Source organism: Protopterus annectens, chromosome 17.part0 (genome assembly GCF_019279795.1).
Source record: "Protopterus annectens isolate FY-2018-M chromosome 17.part0, PAN1.0, whole genome shotgun sequence".
Lineage (NCBI taxonomy): Eukaryota > Metazoa > Chordata > Ceratodontiformes > Protopteridae > Protopterus > Protopterus annectens.
In genome coordinates this window covers 69,998,485-70,020,151 of record NC_056751.1, presented here as the reverse complement: position 1 = coordinate 70,020,151, position 21,667 = coordinate 69,998,485, and the positions used below count along the sequence as shown (strand labels likewise).

Genomic DNA, 21,667 nt, shown 5'->3' with positions numbered 1-21,667 from the left:
ACTGGGGAACTTTGTACATTCTATCTGCTTTCTTAGGTGCAGCAGGCTGGCTGTCAGGGAAACTACACACTGTGACAAACACAACCACCAATGCTGACAGCACTGGGGGAATGGGAGGAGGTTCTGGGGATTCCATTTGTAACAGTTCATATTATTTTCTGAGGGACTGAGAAACCTTAGTGTTTGCGCAATGAAAACACTGGCACATTCTGGAAATAGTCTCAGAGAAATGGGGAATTGGGTGGTATCATGGTCAAAATCTTTACCTCTCAGACACAAGGTACAGCCTTTGATTCTCATCTTTGATGGACATTGGCTGGGCTTAAAATGCCCAGATGGGCAGCTAGCCTAGTATTTACCTATGAACCTATGAACCTATAAACCTATGAAAAAGAATGCTTGGCAGGGAAAATCAAGATAACACACCCTCCTCTGAGTCGGAATCTTTAATGTGAGGAGAAAAACTTGCATCTGTCCCATGATTCCTTTCCAGATTCAGTTTCTTGAATCTCTTCAGGAAATGAGGAATCCCTTTTGCTTTTGTCAGAACCCTTATGATAAGAAGGGTCAATAGCCTGCACAAGACCCTGAGCCAGACTTAATAAAATATTCCTGGCCAGTGAAACTGGTGCAGGAGAAGATGCATGTTAAGTTTTCTGTTTCTCTTTGACAGGAACATTGGGGCAAATATGATTATTAATGGCAGCAACAGCTTCCCCCCTGGATGGGTACAACATTCTGACTGAGAAGGAGCACCAAAACCAACAAGCGTGGACTCCCTTGTATACTGAGAGGACCCCAACAGAGGATGTGGCTAAACCCCCAATACAGGCTGCATGGAGAACACCACAGGGATAACGGAAAAAAAGATGAGTGATCTGAGGAACCAGCTTGTGCTACAGCAGAGTCACCCACCTGTGGATGAGACAAATTACTAGCCTACTGTGGTGGCAAAGGCAGCTTGCTTAACTTTTTCTTTTTGTAGCTGGAAGAAGTGCTAACCACAGGACCAGTAAAGTTTAAAAAGTAGTAATGATTCACTTTTCCAGTAAAAACACAGTAAACAAGCACTCTGATACACTTTACCTTCCCCAGAAAGTAATTTAAATACAGTTTCTGCACAAAAACACAGTTTTAGAATGTTTAAATTAACTTTTAAACTGTCAAAAACAAAAGTGCACTTCCATTTGAAAGCATAGTAAAGTGCCATGACAGTCAATAAAAATGTACATTCCTGGCTTAAAATATACTTTCCTAAACAGATAACTAAGTCTAAATATTAAAAATAGTATGTGGAAGATTTTCCTCCAAAGGGAACTTAACTGCCCCGCAGTAGAATAGCACAAGCTGACTGCTAAGCATTGAAAGCATGCAAAGGAGTGCTGTCTTCAGTGGTAGGAAAGCTCTGAAGGCCTTGGTATCCTAAGATGTTTTTCAGTCAGCTCATCTCGAGCTGACTAATGGTTTGGGCACCAGGAAGGTGCTTGGAAGCTTTGGATGCTGGACAGCTGTTACAACATATGCAGGATATAATTCATATAGCTTAGGCTACACCAGCAGTTAAATATGTAGATCATTAATATGTAATAGGACAAGACAACCATTTGGAAATAGCCTGCAGATTCACAGATTCAAAAGCTCAAAGACTTCATCTTGTAAACTTTTTAAAAAACTTTGTAACAATTAATCAAATATGACCTATCTGTACTATCAGAAATAAATACAAAAAGTACCACTTTGTCTGCATCCAGTTCTTGTCCAAACTGCAAGCTTTTTATGGCTTCAGAAATCTCAGCTTGTTCCCTGTATACAGGTATAACACTAAACTGGAAATTCAGTTCATCAATTGGCAAATTGTACTTCCGAGCATGGTTTTGAAGAGTTCCTGGCACAGAAACAACATATAGATTATCAAAAATGGATAGGATGAATATTTCTAACACAAGTCTACAATGCAGATCAAGCCTTTTCATTTTGGACACCAGTTTATCTATTTTTTTAGTCAATCAATGCATTTGCATGTGTTTTTTTTTCCACCGGGCATAGTCCAATTATAGCAGACATTCAGGGAGTAAAGCTCTATAAACAGATACAAATGCATGCATTATACAGTACAGCAAGTGATAACCATTAAAAGAAAAAATATATACATTTTTTTCAGCTGCAAAGTATCTTAATTGTTAAAATATTCCATATACAATAAAATAAATCCTTCAGGAAATTATTTAACAAGCCCTTCCCTATCTAAACACAACAAATAAAAAAAAACAGTTCTTTTTTTCCTGTTAACTTTACAAAGTACAAGTCCACATTACCATGTTAAAAACAAGTATGGACTACTCTGTATTAGCAAGGTACAAGAAACCTTTATTATAGTGCATTCTATAAATATACATTACATTTGCATGGTAAAGTCTTTCTTGTCTGCCCAATGCATTTAACAGTGCTACTCCATTCATCCTTATCTTCCCCTTAATATGTCTTTTTCAGTCCATGTGTTCCTGAATATCCCCATAAATTCCCTATTTCCCATCCATATACATATACTCCATCCAACAGGTCCACAATCAATTTCAATAAAGAATTATTTCTACATCTCTAGGAAACAGGTGGTCCATAAAATTGCCATCGGTGACCTTCTATTTCTCTTTCTTTATACTGTCTTCAGAATGACACCTTCACATTACACTGATCATGTCCCGTCTGCCTCTTCAGGTCTCTAGTAAGTAACATGACTGCAATTTAGTTGTATTCTTTAAAATGAGCTTCCCTACGCAATCTTGGGGAGAAATTCCCCGAGCATTAGTAGCTCACAGGAAAGAAAAGTTAAAATAAGGCAGAACACTTTTCTTCATGCAAAATTACTGCCAGAGCGAATTCTAAGTGTGCACCAACAATGATTCACTTTCTAAGGAGAGTTCTCCCTTCTTCAAGTAAGTGTGACCATGGAGTTGGTATGTGTATTTGTGTATATATATGTTTGGGTGTGTGTGGGCTTACCCCCCACACATACACACATCATGAGATTCAGGGGGGCTGCCCCCCTGCAAAAGAAAAAAACAGGAAAAAGGAAGATTTTTACTCTTTTAGTTTTCAGGCATTTTTAACATTCTGTTAAAAAGTCGACTTTCAGAAAGTCAGTATTTTATCGTAGAACCTTTAAAATGTTATCTTTGTATAAAATGTTCTGCTTTGTGTAGAAACAAAACAAACTCCATGAGACTCAAATTCAAAAAATTCAAGAAATTATAAGTTTTATACTCACCATAACTAGGCATCTGTGTTGTCCATTTTCATTCTTCCTCACTAATAGGCTTCAGATCTGATCCTTGGATCTGAGTCAGCCACATATATTAGGCTTCTGATCCAGCTCTCCAGCTCCTCCCTCTACCCATAATGCCCTACTCTATCCCCATTGCCTTAGAGTTTGCTGCCTTATCTCCCTATGGTTAAAGAGAAAAACAGGCATAGACAGATAGAAAGACAGGGCTCAAACCAGGAACAGTAGGTTCCAAACACAGTCCAATAGGTTCTTCTAGAAGAAAAAAGGATGGGGGATGGATTGGAGGAAAGCTGAGGAAGAATGAAAATGGACAACACAGATGGCTAGTTTTGGTGAGTACATAACTTATAAATCTGATGTTGTCCTTTTCATTCTTCCTCACTAATGGGACAGAGTCCCTAGCTACATTGACCTTGGGAGACCCTCATGGAAGGATATGCTGGAGTGCTGTCAAACCAAAGGAGACTCTACTTCTGGATATGATATCCAATTTGTAATTTGAAACAAAGGTATGAGTCTTAGACCATGTAGCTACTGTAAAAATTTCATCAATAGACACCCTTCACCAAAAAGCTGATGATCGGGGAGGCCTTGGTAAGTTCATACCTTTTTGAGAATAAATCTGTGAAATACAGTCTGTACTCCATTCAGCTAGTGTAACTTTGGAAACTGATTGACTTAGGTGATTTGAGAAAAAGGATACAAATAGTTGATATGACTTTCAAAACTGTTTTGTTCTGTGAAGGTAAAAACATAGTTGTCTGTGTGCATTAAGGAGGTGTAGCATGTACTCTCCTTTATTGGAAAAACTCAGAAAGACTGGTAAATTAATGGATTGGTTGATGTTATTTTCAGAAGCCACTTTAGGTAAAAAAAAAAAAAAAGAAGAAGTTATGTCTTACCATAATGTTTCATCTGTGAATCCTTGACTGGGGGCTTGGTTCCGGGCCTCAGAACCAACTCGGCCATTTATTTCAGCTCACGCCTTCCAAGCTCTAGAGCTAGGATTTTACCCATAATGGTCCTCTCAAAATTGCTTCAGATCTCATTTGCTGCTCCGTGTGTCAGATGTGTATGACTGCTCTCGAGCTTTGGCTAGTTTAAAAGTAATTTTTTTTTTCTTTTAATAGCCTGTAATATCCCCTTTTAGTCTTCATATTCTGTTCTTAGTCTATATTTCTTCTACCCGCTCCTCTCGTTATTTCCTTTAGTGTGAGTGGGTGTGTGTCCTTCACTTTCTATGACCATTGGTAGTCCTTCTATTGATGCCATTGTTGGTATCTATTTTTACTTTGAAGGTAGTTTGTTTATGCCATTATGATGGTATTTCTTCCTTTCTTTCTTCCTTCCTTTCCTAAAAAAAAAAAAAAAAAAAAAAAAAAGGTTCCGAGGCTCAGAACCAAGCCTACAGTTAAGGATTACGTGAAGATTGACAATATCAGATGGAAAGGTTAATCCATAGAGAAACCCTATCTTTATGAAAAACAATGTAGGGGGGGGTTGCTGAAACAGCCTGGAGTTCAGAGATTCTTTTCACTGAAGTTATAGCTACCAAGAAGACCCTCTTCTATGATATAAATGTTAGATCACATTTGTCTGACATTTCAAAGGGTTTTTGAGTTAAACTTTGAAGCACCATAGTAAGATTCCAAGGCAGTGAAGGATACTTTATCGTAGGTCTAAGCAAAACTTTACACAATTTTTAGGAAACCAGGGAAAAGGATTTATTTCCTGTATGGAAATTTGAATTTGCTGCCACCTGACGTTTAACTGTAGAAAAACTGCCACCCCCCTTTAAAAAGAGTTGTCAGAAAATGAAGAATAGCAGAAGGTCATGCAGAAAAGGGGTCTATGTCCTTGTCAGAAACCCAAGTAGAAAATCTTTCCATTTGCTTCCAAAGACCTTCTTGGCAGAATGTTTTTGAGAAGCCAAAATAATGTCATGAACTGGGGAAGACAGCCTGGACTGTCTATTACTAGAATTGAAGAAGCCATGCGGTCAGCCTGAGAGCATGAAGGTTGGGGTATTGAATCTCTGATGGGTAAGACAGGAAATCCTGAGTAGGGTCCAGTATTCATGTAGGATAATAAAGATGAGACCAAAGAAAGGGGAACCACACTTGCCAAGGCCAGAAGGGGCAATGAGGATGACTAAGCTCTTCAGCCTTTTTGCTTTCTGTAAGAATTTTGGAGTCGGAGAAGAGGAGGGTAAGCATAAAGGAGACCCAAGGGCTAAGGGTGAAACAGAGCATCTTTTGGTAACTGCCTCTGAGCAGAGATCAAATCAAAGTACTTGCTGCATTTGTTATGAAAGGGGTGGCAAAAAGGTTGCAGCAGGGTTGGCCCCGATGCCTGAAGATCATATTCCCTACTGACTAATTGAGAGACTACTTGTGAGGCATCAGAATGGATCTGCTTAGTTTGTCTGCCAGCATGTTGGTTTTCCCCAGGATGTGCATCACAATTAGAAAGCAGCCTGATGAGATCACCCATTCCCAAACCCTCATGGTCTCTCTACACAGGGGGTAAGATTGAGTTCCTCCTTGCTTATTGATGTATCAGACTACAGACATGTTGTCAGTCTGAACTGCAATAGTCCCCAAGGGGAGAGGATCTTGAAATGCCTGCAATGCTAAAAGGACTGCTCTCATCTCTAAGACACTGATATGCAATTTGGTGTCTTGGGGGGACCACATGCCTTAGACCATTCTTCCCAAAAAATGCTCCCACCACTCCAGCTGGGAAACATCCATGGTCACTGTAGAGATTGGGTTCAGAAGAACAAAAGGTCTGCCCAGAACAAAATTATTGGATTGTATCCACCAATGAAACTGTTGCTTGTAAATCAGGGTGAGCTTTACTTGAAATGACAGGGGTTGATTTAGAATGGACCACTGTAAAGCTAAAGTCCTTGGAGAATTTGTATGAAGAAGTGTGCAAGATGGAGCAGTGCTATGACAGCTGACATAGACCCAAGTGCTCAAAGCATTAATCTTGCTGGAGAAGGATGACAAAGGACAGCCTGTACCTGATTTTTGATAGAGATAATATGTGGAGAGGTAAATATGCTACCTGAGTCATTGTGTTCAAAACTGTCCCAGTGAATTCCAGGCTTTGAACTGGGGCACGTTTTGATTTGTCAAAATTTATTGAGATGCCCAAAGCATTGCAGATCTGGAGCAAATAGTCCCTGGCATGCTGTAGTTGATGCTTGGAGGGGCGGTGTGGAGCCAATCATCCAGATATGAAAACACCTGGAATCCTTTCAGTCTCAATTGAGTTGTCACCACTGCCATGCATTTGGTAAAACCGTGGGGGCTGTGTTGAGTCCAAAGGACAGAGCTCTGAATTGATAATGATTGACTCCTAGCTGAAAGCATAGATGTACTCAGGATCATCTGTCTATTTTTATGTGACAGTGTGCATCTTGAAGATCTATAGAGCAGACTGTCCTTGTGCAGAAAGGGCAGAATGGACTGAACCATGACCACTCAGAACTTTGCTTTCTTTACATATTGATTCAATCTGCTTAGATCCAAAATGGGTCTTAGGTCCCCTGTTTTCTTTGGCACTATAAGCATGAGTAAGTTCTGAATCTTATCTGGTCAGGTGGGACCTTCTGGATGACTCTTTTTTCCTAGCAGTTTTTGTATTTCTTGTGCTGCTTCCTTCCTCTGACTGGGTGGAATGTTGGAAAGTTTCTTCCTTTGACAAGGAGAAAGAAGGGAAAATGGTATGTAGTAACCTCCAGATATTATTCTTAGTACCCATAAATCTGTTGTAATTTTTGTCCAGATGTCTAGCTGCAAAGAGAACTGACCCCCAACTGCCTCCAGAGTTGGAGAGTCAGGCAGCACTTAAGGGGAGAAGCAGATACAAGCTGCCTAGGGATGAAGTCCACTCCCTCTGACCTGACAGTGACATCTCAGCTCTGAGACCCACTCTGATCCGAGGGTATTGGAGAAGAACCAGTCAAGGAAATCATCGGAGTGGAGGAGGAAACTTTCCTCAGATCCGGCACCAAACCTCTTGGGGATCTCAGATCTTGGGGCTCTGAAACCACTGGTCAGATCAGAGAGAGAGATAAACTGGACTTTGAAGGCACACTCACAGATCCAGCAGGGGACAGAGCTGGCAGGACCCCCATCTGGATCTGAGCTCTGAGGAATTTTCACATAATCCTATCTACATCTATTTCTGACAAACTACTGGAAGACCTAGAAGACACTGTGGAATGGGGCCTGGAATGTTTCTTTAGAGTCTGAAATAATTCTTCAGGCAAGGAGGGTCACATAGTTTAAACCAAAAACTCTTGAATATGGCTCCTACTAGATGTACTGGGCTTCGGATCAATGGGCTTAGGATCCAAAAAATAGGCTGTTGGTGAGGGAGATATGGCTATGCAAATTGATACCTTTGAATCCGAGGATGGTTTCAGATCTGAGGGAAGGCTGAGAGACTTTGGATCTGAGGATGTCAGATCCATGATTTTTCTTACTTTCTCTTTCTCAGCTAAGGTGCTCCTTCTTTGTGTGCCATATATCTGGCCTTAGGTATAAGCACAAGGACTAAGTTCTTGCACAAAAGTGATGTACAAATGCAAAAATCTTAAGAGCTTTCTTGCTCCAGAATATACTAAGGCTTGTTATATAGAGGATAGACTCGGACAGAAATGATATAGAAAGGGTAGGCAAAGGGGACTTCACCTTAGCCAAATAGAGCGATCGAGGAAGGGTGTCTATACTGCAACAGTGATATATCCAAACATCTACTTTCATTTTTTTTTCTGTGAACAGTCATCCAAGGTGGGAATTTGTAAAGACATATTGGCTTGCGCTAGACTCTTCAATTGTTTATTTTCTAAATAAATTCTTAAAGAAGAAAAATTACTTCTCATTTTTTTAGTGCAAACTCCTGACAAAGAGAGCAGTTTCTTACATTAAGCTCTGGTCCAAGGCAGAACAAACACTCAGTACATCTGTCTTTGTATGAAATTTGCCTACGACAGAGGCATTTGTTTCTTGTAGATGGCAAGAACAAAATCTCAAAACAAAAATATCAAAAAAGAGGAAGAGTTCCCAGTGGTGTACTTAGCCTTCCTTTTGATAGTAACTGGATCCTTTTGTATGGCTGACAGACTAAGCTACAAGTGATGTCTTGCTTCCTGGACTGGCAACAAGAAATTTCTGAGGATTTTAACATTTGTACATCCTTTAGCCCTTATTCCCAGGTCAAACGTGTGGCACATGAGTAAGGGGCATCTACGTTTTGGAATACTGGATAGATATATGGTATCATTGGCAAGATATGTCACATTTGTCAGTATAACTGGAACAGTGATCTAATGACAAACATATATATTCATATATATTTTGCCTTGTATTTTATGTGGAACAACCATTGTTATACTCAGTGTTTTTGCTATTGTTTTCTTTTTTTCTGCCCACAACTAAGAGCAATGATTTTAGTAGTTTTTAACAAAAAAATATACACAAATGCTGAAGATAATGGAGACGTTGTTAATAGAATATTCAAAGAACATAAACATGTTGTGAACTACTTTAAAAAATTCATGGAGCTGTAGTCTATTTTGAGACTGCTTCTGCTGCAGAAATTGCAAGCTAGGCTAAAGTTTGAAGCCATGGAAAATTAATGTTTATAGCACTGAATAATATGATCCAGCACCTGGGCAATATTGATGCATTAAAAGAAAATATTGGTCCTGTCACAAAAAAGCATACCACAGAAATTAAAGCGGATGTGAAACAGTTTGAAATAATCTATAAAACAATTTATTGGAGCTTGTGTGATAAGCATGTGAAGATACCAAAGCATCTTTTAAGAAAGTGACAGATGAAGTATATTAACGAAGAAAAGCTGCATATTAAGTTTATTTATAAATCAGTATTAAATTCCAAAAAAAGGAGAAGGGGTGTGAGCACAATGAAGCCCTTGAATCAGGTGGCAAAAACTTGTAGATTTGTATGCTTAAAGGTGGCTATGGCTTAGTATCTTATGGTCCCTGTGATCAGTTGCTAATTTTTTGATTGTTTTTATATTTCTTATTAAATATTTACCATAAAAATTATGTCAATATTTGCCAATGAAATTAAACAATTTGTTCCAAATTTAATCCACAACGATCAATCTGGATTCATATTAAAGACGTAAACTCAAGTCAATATTAACATATAATATCTGTAGCAGTTCATGCTAACATTTAAAGTAAAATATATTTAGTGTTCTAATTTATTTGATGTTTTAAAAAGATTTACTTTTTCAATGGAGTTTACTGACATTATAAAACAGAGTTATTGTAATTCTAATTAAGACTGATTTTACTTGCAAAAAAATCAAAATTGCAAAAGGTTCTAACAGGGATTTTTTATCAACAGAACCAGTGGAAAATGCAATCAGAAATAATGAGCTAATTAAAAATATTTAAATAGTGATGCATGAACATCAAAATACTTGTATTTACCGATGGCATATTATTAACAATATCACATATTAATATGTATTAATTACATTGACAAATTGCTATATAATTTGGGGAAATTATCAAACTAAAAAAATAATACAAACAAAAATCCACTGCACTTTATCTGGTAGTTAGCTATAGTTTTGCAAATAATTAAAAATAACATTGGAACTTCAAATGGAATTAAAAAAAAATGAGATATCTTGGTTTAATAACTTTAAATTTACAAAATATTATTATTTAAAATTATAATAAAACTACTATTGATTCAAATGAGTAAACTGATAATTCATCAAAACTTATTTTAGCTAAATATAAAATTTAATTAAATAATTAATTTAGTAAAGCTGCTGTATATTCTTCACACTATTTTAACTTACCATCTAAAATTCATATTAGCCAAATTAACAAATTTTATATTTTACTGTTCATAACCTAACTTAAATTCTTCTTGTAAAATCTTCAATAGGTAGCAAAGTTTCTCCTTTTTGGAAACAGGAAATGTATTCTTAGTCTTTCAAACCCAATATAAAATACAATGTTAAATGAAATGATGCAAATTATTGGAGATGTAAAGGGAAGATGAGTATAGACTAAATGCATATTTCATAAATCCTTATCATTTAAAATCTAAAATGAAAATGAGGTCCTTTGTTTTGGGTCTGGTGGGGCCTTTTGTGTGTCTTTTTTTAAGGATCTGGGAGATCTTTTAAGCTGCTGCTCACTTTTGTTCAGGTGGCATGTCTAAGAGAGGTAGGGATGACTGGGAGTTGTTATGAAGGAAACAGTATAGCTTTTATGCTCTTTAAATGCTGCTCTTAAATGCTGGTCTTTAAACAGTCTTGCATGATGGCCAACCATAATTCTACGTAAAGAGATAGTCAACTCCTGACTTTTTCCAAAGTGGAGCCGTCAGGCAAGCCCTCAGGGGCACTGGGCAGTTTTCTGGAAAAGGGATCCCCCTGAACCCCTGATTCTATGGACCCCATCTATCTCTATAGTGGTAAATGTTGAAGGGTCTCCCTCTGTCTAACAATGGTGACTGTAGAAGGCCCCCCCTCCACCATAGCAGCCTCTCTCTTAAAAAAGGAATCAAAGAGGAGATATCACTATTTTTTTTATACCAGACTACCTTGGTACCCTTCTGGTTCCTGGAAAAGAAGGAACTTTAAGGGGTCTAAAAAGTGGACTCCAACAACAAACAAGGTCTTCTCTTCCTGTTTGCTTTTCAACAACTTCTGTTTGACTTTTGGACCAAATAATGAAGTCCCATCATAAGAATTATTTACAAAGAACACCTTAAAGTTGTTTGCTAAATCATTGAGGAACACAACCAGTCATGATGGCACATAACTGCTCCATTTTTTGCAGCATTGTGGGATAGTCACATGCAGAGATTGGTAATAGACAGTATGATGGATACTTGAGACTCAAGTTGCTTCTTGGTGTCTAGGGTAGGATAGTATCGCAGAGAGTCAAGTGCTTGCTCTGCCAAGTCTTCTCTAAGCTTGTCATAAGGGAAATATAGTTTAACACCCAATGCGAAAAGTCCTTGAGGCACAGGCACACTTCCTTATTCAGTCCATCATGTTAGATTCCTTACTGGTAAGACAGACTGTGAAGCTTTCCACAGAAAGTTATTTCATGGTAGCCCCAACTACAATACTACAATTTACAAGACTGCCCTTGCTCCAGTGCAGTCTGTCCTTGGGAAAGTGTGATTTTTTTTTTCAGGGTTACGGGTATGGGCTCAATAACACTGGGTTTCCACCATGCCCTCTCCTCATTCATTTAGCAGGAAAGACCAGCTAGGAAGAAGAGGAGTAGACCTAACCACCTCAAATAGCACTTCTTCATCCATAGAAGGAGGGACACTGGGTCAAGTACCCTTCTGAGGAATTAAAATTCCAGAATCTCCCAAAATCTGGGATCTTCAGGAGGGGATGGGGGGAGCTTTCCCCTTCATAGAAGTCAGCATCAAGCGTAACAGATTCTGCAGGAGTATCTATATGCCTTTTCTTGAATGTACACTTTCGGGGAACTTCAAGGGAGTCTTCTGAAGACCCAGAAATGTCTTGGGCTCTGTGCTGAAGGTAGGTTTCAAGGTGTTTTGTGTTCATCTGTCCCTTGGATCAAAGGTAGGGATTCAATGACCAGATAAACTGGCATCTAAGGGATTAGCTAAAACTGAGGGTTCATCCCTTTCCTGCAGTGAGAGATGGGTAATGACTGTCTCAAAGAACCCAAACACTGACATGGAACCCCATGGTACCAAGGACCCCCTCCATTAGCATCCACTCTGTTTTCAAAGAAGAGTAGGCAGATGACTTAAACAAGGGAGCCCAAGGCAGAAACAACCTGGTCAGCTCTGGAACCAAGATCAGCCCTGGCATCTCAAGCAAACAGAAATCGACAACATCAAAAATGCCACTGAACAGCTCCACACTGAAGATGGTTCTGAGTGTTTGATGCCAATACAGGAGTTGAGTGTGTCTGATGCAGCTTTGGCACCTGTGGATCAGGTCCAACCTGTGCCAAGGTGGGATGCACTGGGATTTACATCAGCAATGAAACCACCAGCATCAAGATTTGAATTAGGAAATAAGCAGAAATAACTGGAGTTTGTGGGCCAACCTGCTCTGCCCTGGAAAAAGAAAGGGATAGAATGACACCCATTCTAACTGAACCTAGAGAAACACCCTCATTGTTTAATAGCAGTTGATATTTGTAACAATCCTGATGGATCTGTTAAATTTAAATGAGGAGGCATAGGAAAATCAAAAAACAAGAAACCTAGAGAGTTCCCTCTCTGAGGATCAACTGCTGGAGACTTCCCTCCTGGTTGACCTCTCAGAAATTAGTATTGGTTTCATACAGCTTGGTATCATAACTGAGGACTTTGGTGCAGATGGTTTTGGGCAAACTGGACCTGAGGCCACATGGGAGGAGAAAGGCGTCAATGCTTTAGCTGACAGAGCTGAAGGAAAATCATCAAGTTTTCTTGTTATATTTCTCCTTTCTTTTTCTTTGCCATTTTTTTTTGTTGTTATCTGGCTTGTCACCAGACTTGGAAGAGAGAAGACCCCTCAGTATCAATTTATTGTTTCTTTCTAACAAAGAATGATACTCAAAGGCCTTGTAGATTTCACACAAGGCCTGATGGTGTTCCAAACCAAGGCATGTGATACAGATGTCATGTGGTATCTTCGGGTGGAATCTTATGTTTGCATTTCATACATTTTTTAAAGCTTGAAGCCTTTTCCACACTAACAAAAATAAATACATAGTGTAGTTAAGTAACACAAATAAAGTACAGCTAAGCAACGCAATCTAACAGCACACTAAAGCCACAGAAAAATATTTCACAAACAGTGAAGAACAATATACCTCAATAAGGTAAAATCTGAGAAGGAAATGTCTAGTAGCAGAAAAAATGCAATCCACCACATAATGACAAGAAAATTAGATTTCAGTTTTTTCGATATAACCAGTGAAAAATGAAAAAAATATATTCTGGCTAAAAATATGCAGGCATACATGAAATAAGCACTTAAGTGACACTGGAGGCTCAAACATCTGTAGAGTATGGTGGCAAAAGGGATCTGAATGGTTGACAGGAGACAGGTGCACTATGGGAGAAGTGAGAAATTAGAGTTCTGGAAAAAACATTGTGTAAAAGAAGATGGTGCTGACTCGAATCCCCCACAAGGGTGGGTAACACAATAGTTGAGGAAGACAGATGGGATAACATAAAATCATTTGGGAATAACAAAGTAGAAAAAGGCAAGACCTGTACGTTCCACATCAAGTCTAACAAGTCTTGAAGTGATAGACAAACTAAGGAAGCACAGTGGAACAAATGTTTACTATGGCTAACAGAAAAAACAAGATAAGGGAAAATGGTTCATTCCTTTTATAGATGGTTTCCTTAAATACCACTGCAAAACACTGTCATCATATGTAAAACACATTCTACTGTTAAAATGATCAAGCTTGGAAATGATGTCTGTGTGTAGCTAACCTCAAAATCATTTTATGATCCTTAACTAAAGCTCCGTATTATGTGTAAATTGCTGTATAACACCTAACACTAGTGGCCTTATTAATCTAGCCCCCTTTCTTGCAACATGATCTTACCTTTTGATTCCAGGAACTCATTCAGTTACATCTTTGTAAGTTGTGGCTGGTTCCAATCACCAGAATTCTCCAGTTAACACAATGTATCACATACAGTGTACATACCTCTCAACTGTCCAGATTTTCACAGAATTCCGGATTTTGGACTCATATTTTTGGTGTGTTCCACATGAAATTTTGGTTTTCTGGATTTTTGTGGCAAATCAGTGAGGAATGAATTCACTAAATAATGATAAGCATTTGCTTTTCAGTCTTCATATCCTTTAGAAAATGCATCATAACACAATACCTTTAAATCTAGTAACTTTCTAAGCTTATAAGAATACTTATTTGTCCCTATTTTTGGGGCTTTGTCCAGATTTTTTGTTGACAAGTTGAGAGGTATGACACTGTATCTTGACTTTTATGACTAACTGCACAGTGATATTTACAACTCATGCTTCATAAGGAGATTGCAGCAAAAAAAAAAAAAAAGACAAGAGCTATGCATTCATAGCTACGTGCAGTATGATCTTTTCTTAGGTAATTAGGACATCATGTTAAAAAGGTCTAGCAGACTGGCACTTTGGTACAGAAATTTAAGACTGTGTGCTGCTGAAAACCATACCTAACTCATCTAATGCCCAGTGCCAATCCTCAATTTGGCACACAGCCAAAACAAAAACCAAAAAAAAAAGCCTTCCATGTGCCTAAACTGATGCTCAGTGCCTAGATCTGTACCCCACCTCTGTCCTCTTAGCTCTTCACTTGAGTGAAGAGAAGAGGTCTGTTCCCTTAGTCTGCTGTTTAAGCCAGATCCCAAGCTGCTCAACTTTTCACTTGAAGAGCAAAAATAAATAAGTAAATAAATAAAGACTTTTACTTTAAACTGTAGCAAGCTGATGGCTATACTTGCAGTCAGCTTGATACAGTGATACAACTTATTACATGTGAAGTGCTGAACTGCTGAACTGCATTTCTGTACGGGCATTTAGAAATGCCGGTACAGAAAAAAGAACATAGGAACTGCATTTCCTGATCATGCTCCCTAACATCTTATGCCCAAGGTGTCTGACCCATTCACCCCCCTTTGCTAAACTACTGTTGCTGCAAGACCCTGCAGCAGTCCTTGATTTTATTCCCATAACTTTCATTTGTCTACTGTGTGACTCTGAGCAAGTCATTTAATTGGACATTGCTTATGGGTTTCCTTTGAAAAGGGATACCGTATCCAGTGGGCTTATCTAGTTAACAAGTGTAACTGTTACTAATGTGGGCTTTCTATACAGGATGTGCTATGAGGATATGTAATCATTATACAAAGAAAAAAGAAGTTATGTTCTTACCATAACGTTCCATATGTGTTGTCCATCTCAACCTTTATTCTCACTGATGGGTCGGATTCGATGTGTTGGATCCATCTTGGCCTTTCCAATAGCTCAAAGTCTTCAGCAAAGCTCGTGGGCCTCCTTTCCTACTCATAATGCAGTTCCCCAACTACCTCAGATCTTGTTTGTCTCCCAGAAGGTAAAATAATGTATACACCAACTATGGTCTGTTTCTAGGACAATGTCAGTATCTCTGAGGCTATGGAGATCCCAGAAACCAATGTCCACTCGGTCTTCCAGGAGTTCTGGAAGGGGCCTTGGAGGGTTGGTTGTGAGAATAAAGGTTGAGATGGACAACACATATGGAATGTTATGGTAAGAACATAACTTCTTTATGTGTTGTCAATCTCGCCTTTATTCTCACTGATGGGACCATGTCTAAGCAACATAATTCCTGGGTGGCTCATGGAAGAATATAACTCAGAATCATAGAACCAAAGGAAGCCCTACTCCTGGAGGCCAAATCCACTTTGTAATGAGTAATAAAGGTATACAGCTTATCCCATGCTGCTGCAGCACAGATACTGTCCCATGAAAGTCTTGCTTGAAAAGCTGTTGAAGTTGCAACTGATCTAGTGGAGTGTGCTTTGATAGGAAAGGGAAGGAGTTTGCTTTTTGAGGCATAGATATAATTTATACAAAGGGCAAGCCATCTAGACAATGTAAGTTTTGAGATCTGTAAACCTTTTTCTAGTCTCAGAGTAAGATACAAAAAGTTGATCCAATTTCCTAAATTGTCCTGTGCAAGTAGATACGCAATTGTCTATTAGCACCAAAAAGATGTAGAGAGTATTTACCTTTGTTTTGGTAATTAGAAAATAAAACAGGTAACTCAATAGTTTGGTTTACGCTGCTTTCCGATATGACCTTGAGGAGAAAAGAAGGACTGGTATATAAAGACACTCTATCCTTATGAAAAATTAAAAATGGGTGTTTGGATGAAAGAGCTTAAAGTTCTGATACTCTTCTAGCTGAAGTGATAGCTACTAAGAAAACTGTTTTCCAAGATAAGAATTTTAAATCACATGTCACTGAAGGTTCAAATGGGGAACGAATGATATTTGTTAAAATGAAGTTAAGATCCCAGGGTGGAGTTGGATTCTTATATGGAGGTCTGATCATTGCTGTTCCCTTTAAAAAAGCTCTGCAGAGTCTGTGTGACATAAGAGAGGAACCATTTTCTCCTACATGCTAATTTGAAATTGCAGCTAATCGGACTTTAATAGTAGATGCAGCCGCACCTTCATGAAATACTTTTGCTAGGAATTCCAATATAGAATGTATGGGTGCAGAAAGAGGATCTACCGGGTTATGTCACCCAAATAACAAATCTATTCCATTTACTCTTGTATACTTTACTTGTGGAAGTTTTATGGAAGACAGCAGAATATGCTTTATCGGAGATGACAGACAGGGAAACCTGGCAATCAAGGGAACTGGATCAGTCAAGCTCTCAACTTGAGGTTGTGAAGGCTGGGATGTGCCATTCCCAATGGATGCATCAGTAAATCTAGAACTGGGTCCAGAATCTATGGTCTGTCCTGGAGATGAGGTTGTAGAAAGGGAAACCAGATTTGACGAGGCAAATAGGGTGCAATGAGGATTATCATGGTCTCCAACAGACTTGGTTTCTGTAGTAGTCTGGGAATCAGAGGAATTGGAGGAAAAGCATGAAGGAGTAACAGAAGCCAATAATGAACAAGTGCATCCCTTGGTGACTCCCCCCTCTGGAGGGATTAGGACAAAGCAGTTGCCGCATTTGGTGTTAGTGACTGATGCAAAAACATTGCAACAAGGTTGGCCCCATTTCTGGAAATTTTCTTCTGCTACTACTTGATTGAGGGACCACTCATGAGGCCATAATATGGCCCTGCTCAGTTTGTTAGTAATCATGTTGGATTTCCCCAGGATATGTGTTGCAATTAGAAAGTGATTGGAGGACATTCTCCACTGCCAAACCCTTAGAGCTTCTCGAAAAAGGGGGTATGATCTGGTCCCCCCCCCCGCTTGTTTATGTACCAGAGCACTGACATATTGTCTGATTGAATTGTTATTGTTCCTGGAGGGAGAGGGTCTTGAAATGCCTACAATGCTAACAGCACTGTTCTCATCTCTAAGATGTTTATATGCAAGTGAGCCTCGTGTTCTTGCCAGGTTCCTGGGACACTCTTTCACAGATAATGCCCCCCCACCCTATCTGGGAAGCATCTGTGGTCACCATAGTTTGGGGCTGAGGTAAGAAATGGGACAGCCCTGAGACACTGATGGAGAGAGACACTGATGGAGAGAGAATCCACCACTCAAGATCCTTCTTGGAAGATCTGGTTATAAGAATCTTGTGAGACATTCAAAGGTCTAGAATCAACTACTGTGTGGAAAACAACTATTGCAGGATCCTCATGTGTAGACATGCTAGATGGGTGAGTACAACAGATGCTGCCATCCTTCCCAAAGTCTATAGTATTTGCTTCACTGTGGCTCGGTTTTTCCTGATTAGTTGTCTGACATTTGGGCAAATGTCGAGTACTCTGTCTTGTGGAAGTCTCAGTACAAGGTTGACTGTATTTATTTCTGTGCCTATAAAGGTTAAATTTTGAGATGGCGCTAAGCAGGATTTGACGCAATTTATGGTAATTCCTAGTTTAGAGCAAAGCTAAAGTACATAATCTCTGGCTTGTACCAACAGAAGCCTGGTCGGGGTGGTTTTGAGACAGTCATCCAAATATGGAAACACCTGGAATCTCTGGTGTCTGAGTTGCACTGCCACTACTGCCATGCATTTGGTGAACACTCTGAGGGCTGTAGTGATACCAAAGAGCAGAGCTCGAAACTGGAAATAACTGGCTCCCAGCCAGAAGTGCAGGTACCTTCTTGATCATCTTTCCATCTTGATATGTTAGTACGTATCCTGAAGGTCTATACAGCACATCCAGTTGTCTTTTCCCAGGAATGGAATTATAGACTGCAGTGTACCATCCTGCACCTGATTTTCTTCATGGATTTGTTCAGTTCACTGAGATCCAATATTGGTCACAAGTCCCCTGTTTTCTTTGGAACTAAAAAGAATCTTGAGTTAGTTCCGGATCCTCTCTGGTCTGTGGAGACTTCTTGTATGACTCTTTTTGTTAGCAACTTTTGAACTTCTAATGTTGTTTGCTCTTGTTGACTGGGTGGTACATCTGGAATTCACTTGTGTGCAGGAGTGTGGAAGGAAAAGGGAATTATATTACCCCTGGATATTATATCTTTTACCCATTTGTTGTCGGTGATGATTTGCCAGGTTTCAAGGTACAAAGACAACCAACCCCCGACTGCCTCCAGAGGTGAATGGTCAGGGACTCCTTCAGAAGCGCTGAAAGGGTCTACTAGAAAAAGACTCCCTAGACCCCTGATTCTGTGGACTCCCTCTGCTGTGAGGATGATGTCCTACGTTACTCTTACCCCCACTTTCTCTGGGGAAACTACCACCCTGTGTGTACTGTTAAGACCACTGAGATTTCCTGACCCACATTTTCCCACTACCCCTTTGACCTTTTGGATAGGGTCTAGTACATGTGGAAAAACATACTCCAATGGCAGATAGGATCTTACCCTCTTGCTCACACTGAGTTAGCATTTCTTTGACTTTTGGCCTGAAAAGAGATGAGCCATTGAAGGGAACATTAACTAAGGAAGACTTAAAGGGCTCAGCAAAATCTCAAAGGTGCATCCACGCCTGCCTCTTTATAGAGATGCCTGATCCTGCTGCCCTACTCACTCCATCTGCTGCAAAAGAAATGACTCTCATGGACGAGTTAACAACTGAATTGAGGGTAGCAAGCTGTGCATGATCTTATCTGCCACTGCATCAGCTACAGCTCCTTGGAGAGAATCTAATAACTCTTTCAACAGGTCTCTCTGTAATCTGGTGAACTGAGTAAGATAATTTATCAATCTCAAAATGAAAGGCACTGAAGAAAAGATGCACTTCCCATGTCCTAGAATCCTCATTAGGAGGATGGATAGCGGGACTAGTTTCAGAAAGTTCCTTCTTTGTGGCTGCTGCCATGACTATGGCATTCATTGCTACACCTTTTGTGAGGAAAGCTTGATCCTCAGGAGCTATAATGTATTTATTTGGCCTCCTAGGAGTGGGCTGCATGGAGTCTGGTGTCCCCCAAGCCTTTCAAGATATTAATTGTACAAGCTCGTCAAACTGTGGAATTACCCAGGACTATGAAAGGCAGGATCCAAAGGCCTTCAGGTATACCAACTATTCAGTAAAGAGGGTTGAGGACTGCTAATCACTTCTCTGTTTCAGGGTTTTTGGGATGTCTCCAAAGGAGACATCTTCAGGAGGCAATCGTGGGGACCCTTCTGCTTCATCAAGGTCAGTATCCAAAGTGACCGACTCTTGCTGTGAGTCAAGATGCTTCCTCTTACATGTCCTCTTCCAAGGGACTTCTTCAATGGGGTATTCTGAAGAAGTTTCAGAAGAGGGGGAGTCCCCTGGGGAGTATCCTTAGGCCTTGTATCCCTGCAATCCTGTGTACGAGGGTGAACAAGATGGAGACTGTGTCTGAGACTGAGGGGCAGTCATTACCCTCCTCATAACTTCAAAAGCAGACCGACCCTGCTATGAGGAACTCCCCGGATCTGACAACAAAGATGTCGGGCCCATGAGAGCTCTTGGAGCTGGTGATAGAAGCTCTGAGGAAGAGGTAGGGGTTGTACCCATCTGAGCCGAGGCCCCAAGAGACAGTGTCAGATCAGAAGTGGCCCAAATCTGCTCCGTGGACACAGATGGTGAGCATCGGCTCCCAGAGGTTTCCTGTTCTGAATGGGCAGAAACACTCAGGGTGGACATCGGATCCAAAGAACCAATAGGTGGTCTCAGATCTGATATAGACACTAGCTGGATATCAGAGTCTTCTGGCTCTGAGACCGAGGAATGGCTCACAGGAGGACTAGGTGCCACTGGGATAACATGAGTTTGATCTGATTCCTTTGGGTTCAGATACAAAAGAAGCTTGGCCAAGGCAGGTGTTTTGAGAAGCCTCTGTATCACTCTGCTCACATCTTCATCTGACAGGCTCCTGGTGGACCTAGTGGACAGTGTTGGGGATCTGGATCTAGCAAGAAAGGGTGATGGAAGCCAAGTTGTAGTCACCTCCAAGGATAGAGATCAGCTCCGATAATGAAACTCAGAAGTCAGTGGTGACTTTGGGGCTGACTCCATGGATGACTTCGGATCAGAAGGTTTGGAGCAATATGAGGAGGTCCCTGGCTCTGTAGTGGTTGTCTGCTCCATAGGAACAGTCAGAGCAAACAACTTTGGTTGTTTAGCTCTCAGCTCCGATGAGGTTTTCAGAGCAGGAGATGACCATTTCCCTGACCTCTTCAATTTATTAGATTTAGGAGAAGAGGGATCAGATGTGACAGCCTCAGAGAAGGGAATTTTAATCAACCCCTTCAGTATTAATTTATTTTTACGTTCTAATAATGCTTTTGAATTAAAGGCGTGACAAATAGCACATGACTCTTGCAAATGAAATGGCCACAAACAGTAAATGCACAAAGTGTGTGAATCAATGAGGGGCATCTTCTTGCTGCATTTTTCACAATTTTTAAAGCCCAAAGGCTTACTTTCCCTTTGTGACATAATAGAAGGCAGCCTACAGAAAAGCACTAAATTAGAAAGAACTAATATCCAATATAAAAAATCCTACTAATTAAACTATTTAAACTGTTCAAACTAAACAACAACAATAAAGTTAGAAAGAAGGGAGCCCTCTAATTTAAATGGATGTCAAGAGCAAGGAGGGGAAAATAGAGGGGGTGTGGAACTTAACTTAAATGGACTTCAGAAAGGGAGGGAAAGTCCTCTAACTTAAATAGACTTGAAGCCAATGAAAAAGTCTTCTAACTTAAACGAACTTTGAACAAAAGTTGGTTGACCGTTCTCTAACTAAAATGAACGGAAACCAATAAGAGAAAACTCAGTACAATTATAATAAATCCCAACAGAATGGAAAGGGGAACGACTTGTAGGTAAAATAGGAGTGAAACAGCACTTCTATGGTCAGAAAAGGGCACTAATAAAGGGAAGAACTAGCGAAAGATTATAACTAACTGTAAACTACAGAAATATAGGAAAAAACACAGTTAAAGGCAAAAAAAAACTGCAATAAACTTAGCCCCGAGCTTACTTGAAGAACCTTCTCGCATCATGGCAAAAGAGGTCTGAGGTAGATGGGGAACTGAAAATGGGTAGGGAAGGAGGCCCAAGAGCTTTGCTGAAGACTTTGAGCTATTGGAAAGGCCGAGATGGATCCGATGCCATCAGTGAGAATAAAGGCGAGATTGACAACAACAGCATATGTTTGTCATAATGTTTTTCACAAGGAAAAGAAAGGTACT

The 21,667-nt window shown here is 39.9% G+C and overlaps 1 protein-coding gene across 1 annotated transcript in view; it reads right to left on the bottom strand.

Moving 5' to 3' along the window:
* DNAH6 (dynein axonemal heavy chain 6) overlaps positions 1-21,667 on the bottom strand; it is a 5,071,261-nt gene that overhangs the window by 118,232 nt on the left and 4,931,362 nt on the right. The window contains exon 76 of the mRNA XM_044059309.1: positions 1,734-1,885. Within this exon, the coding sequence (XP_043915244.1) occupies positions 1,734-1,885 (152 nt within the window). The remainder of the gene's footprint in view (positions 1-1,733; positions 1,886-21,667) is intronic.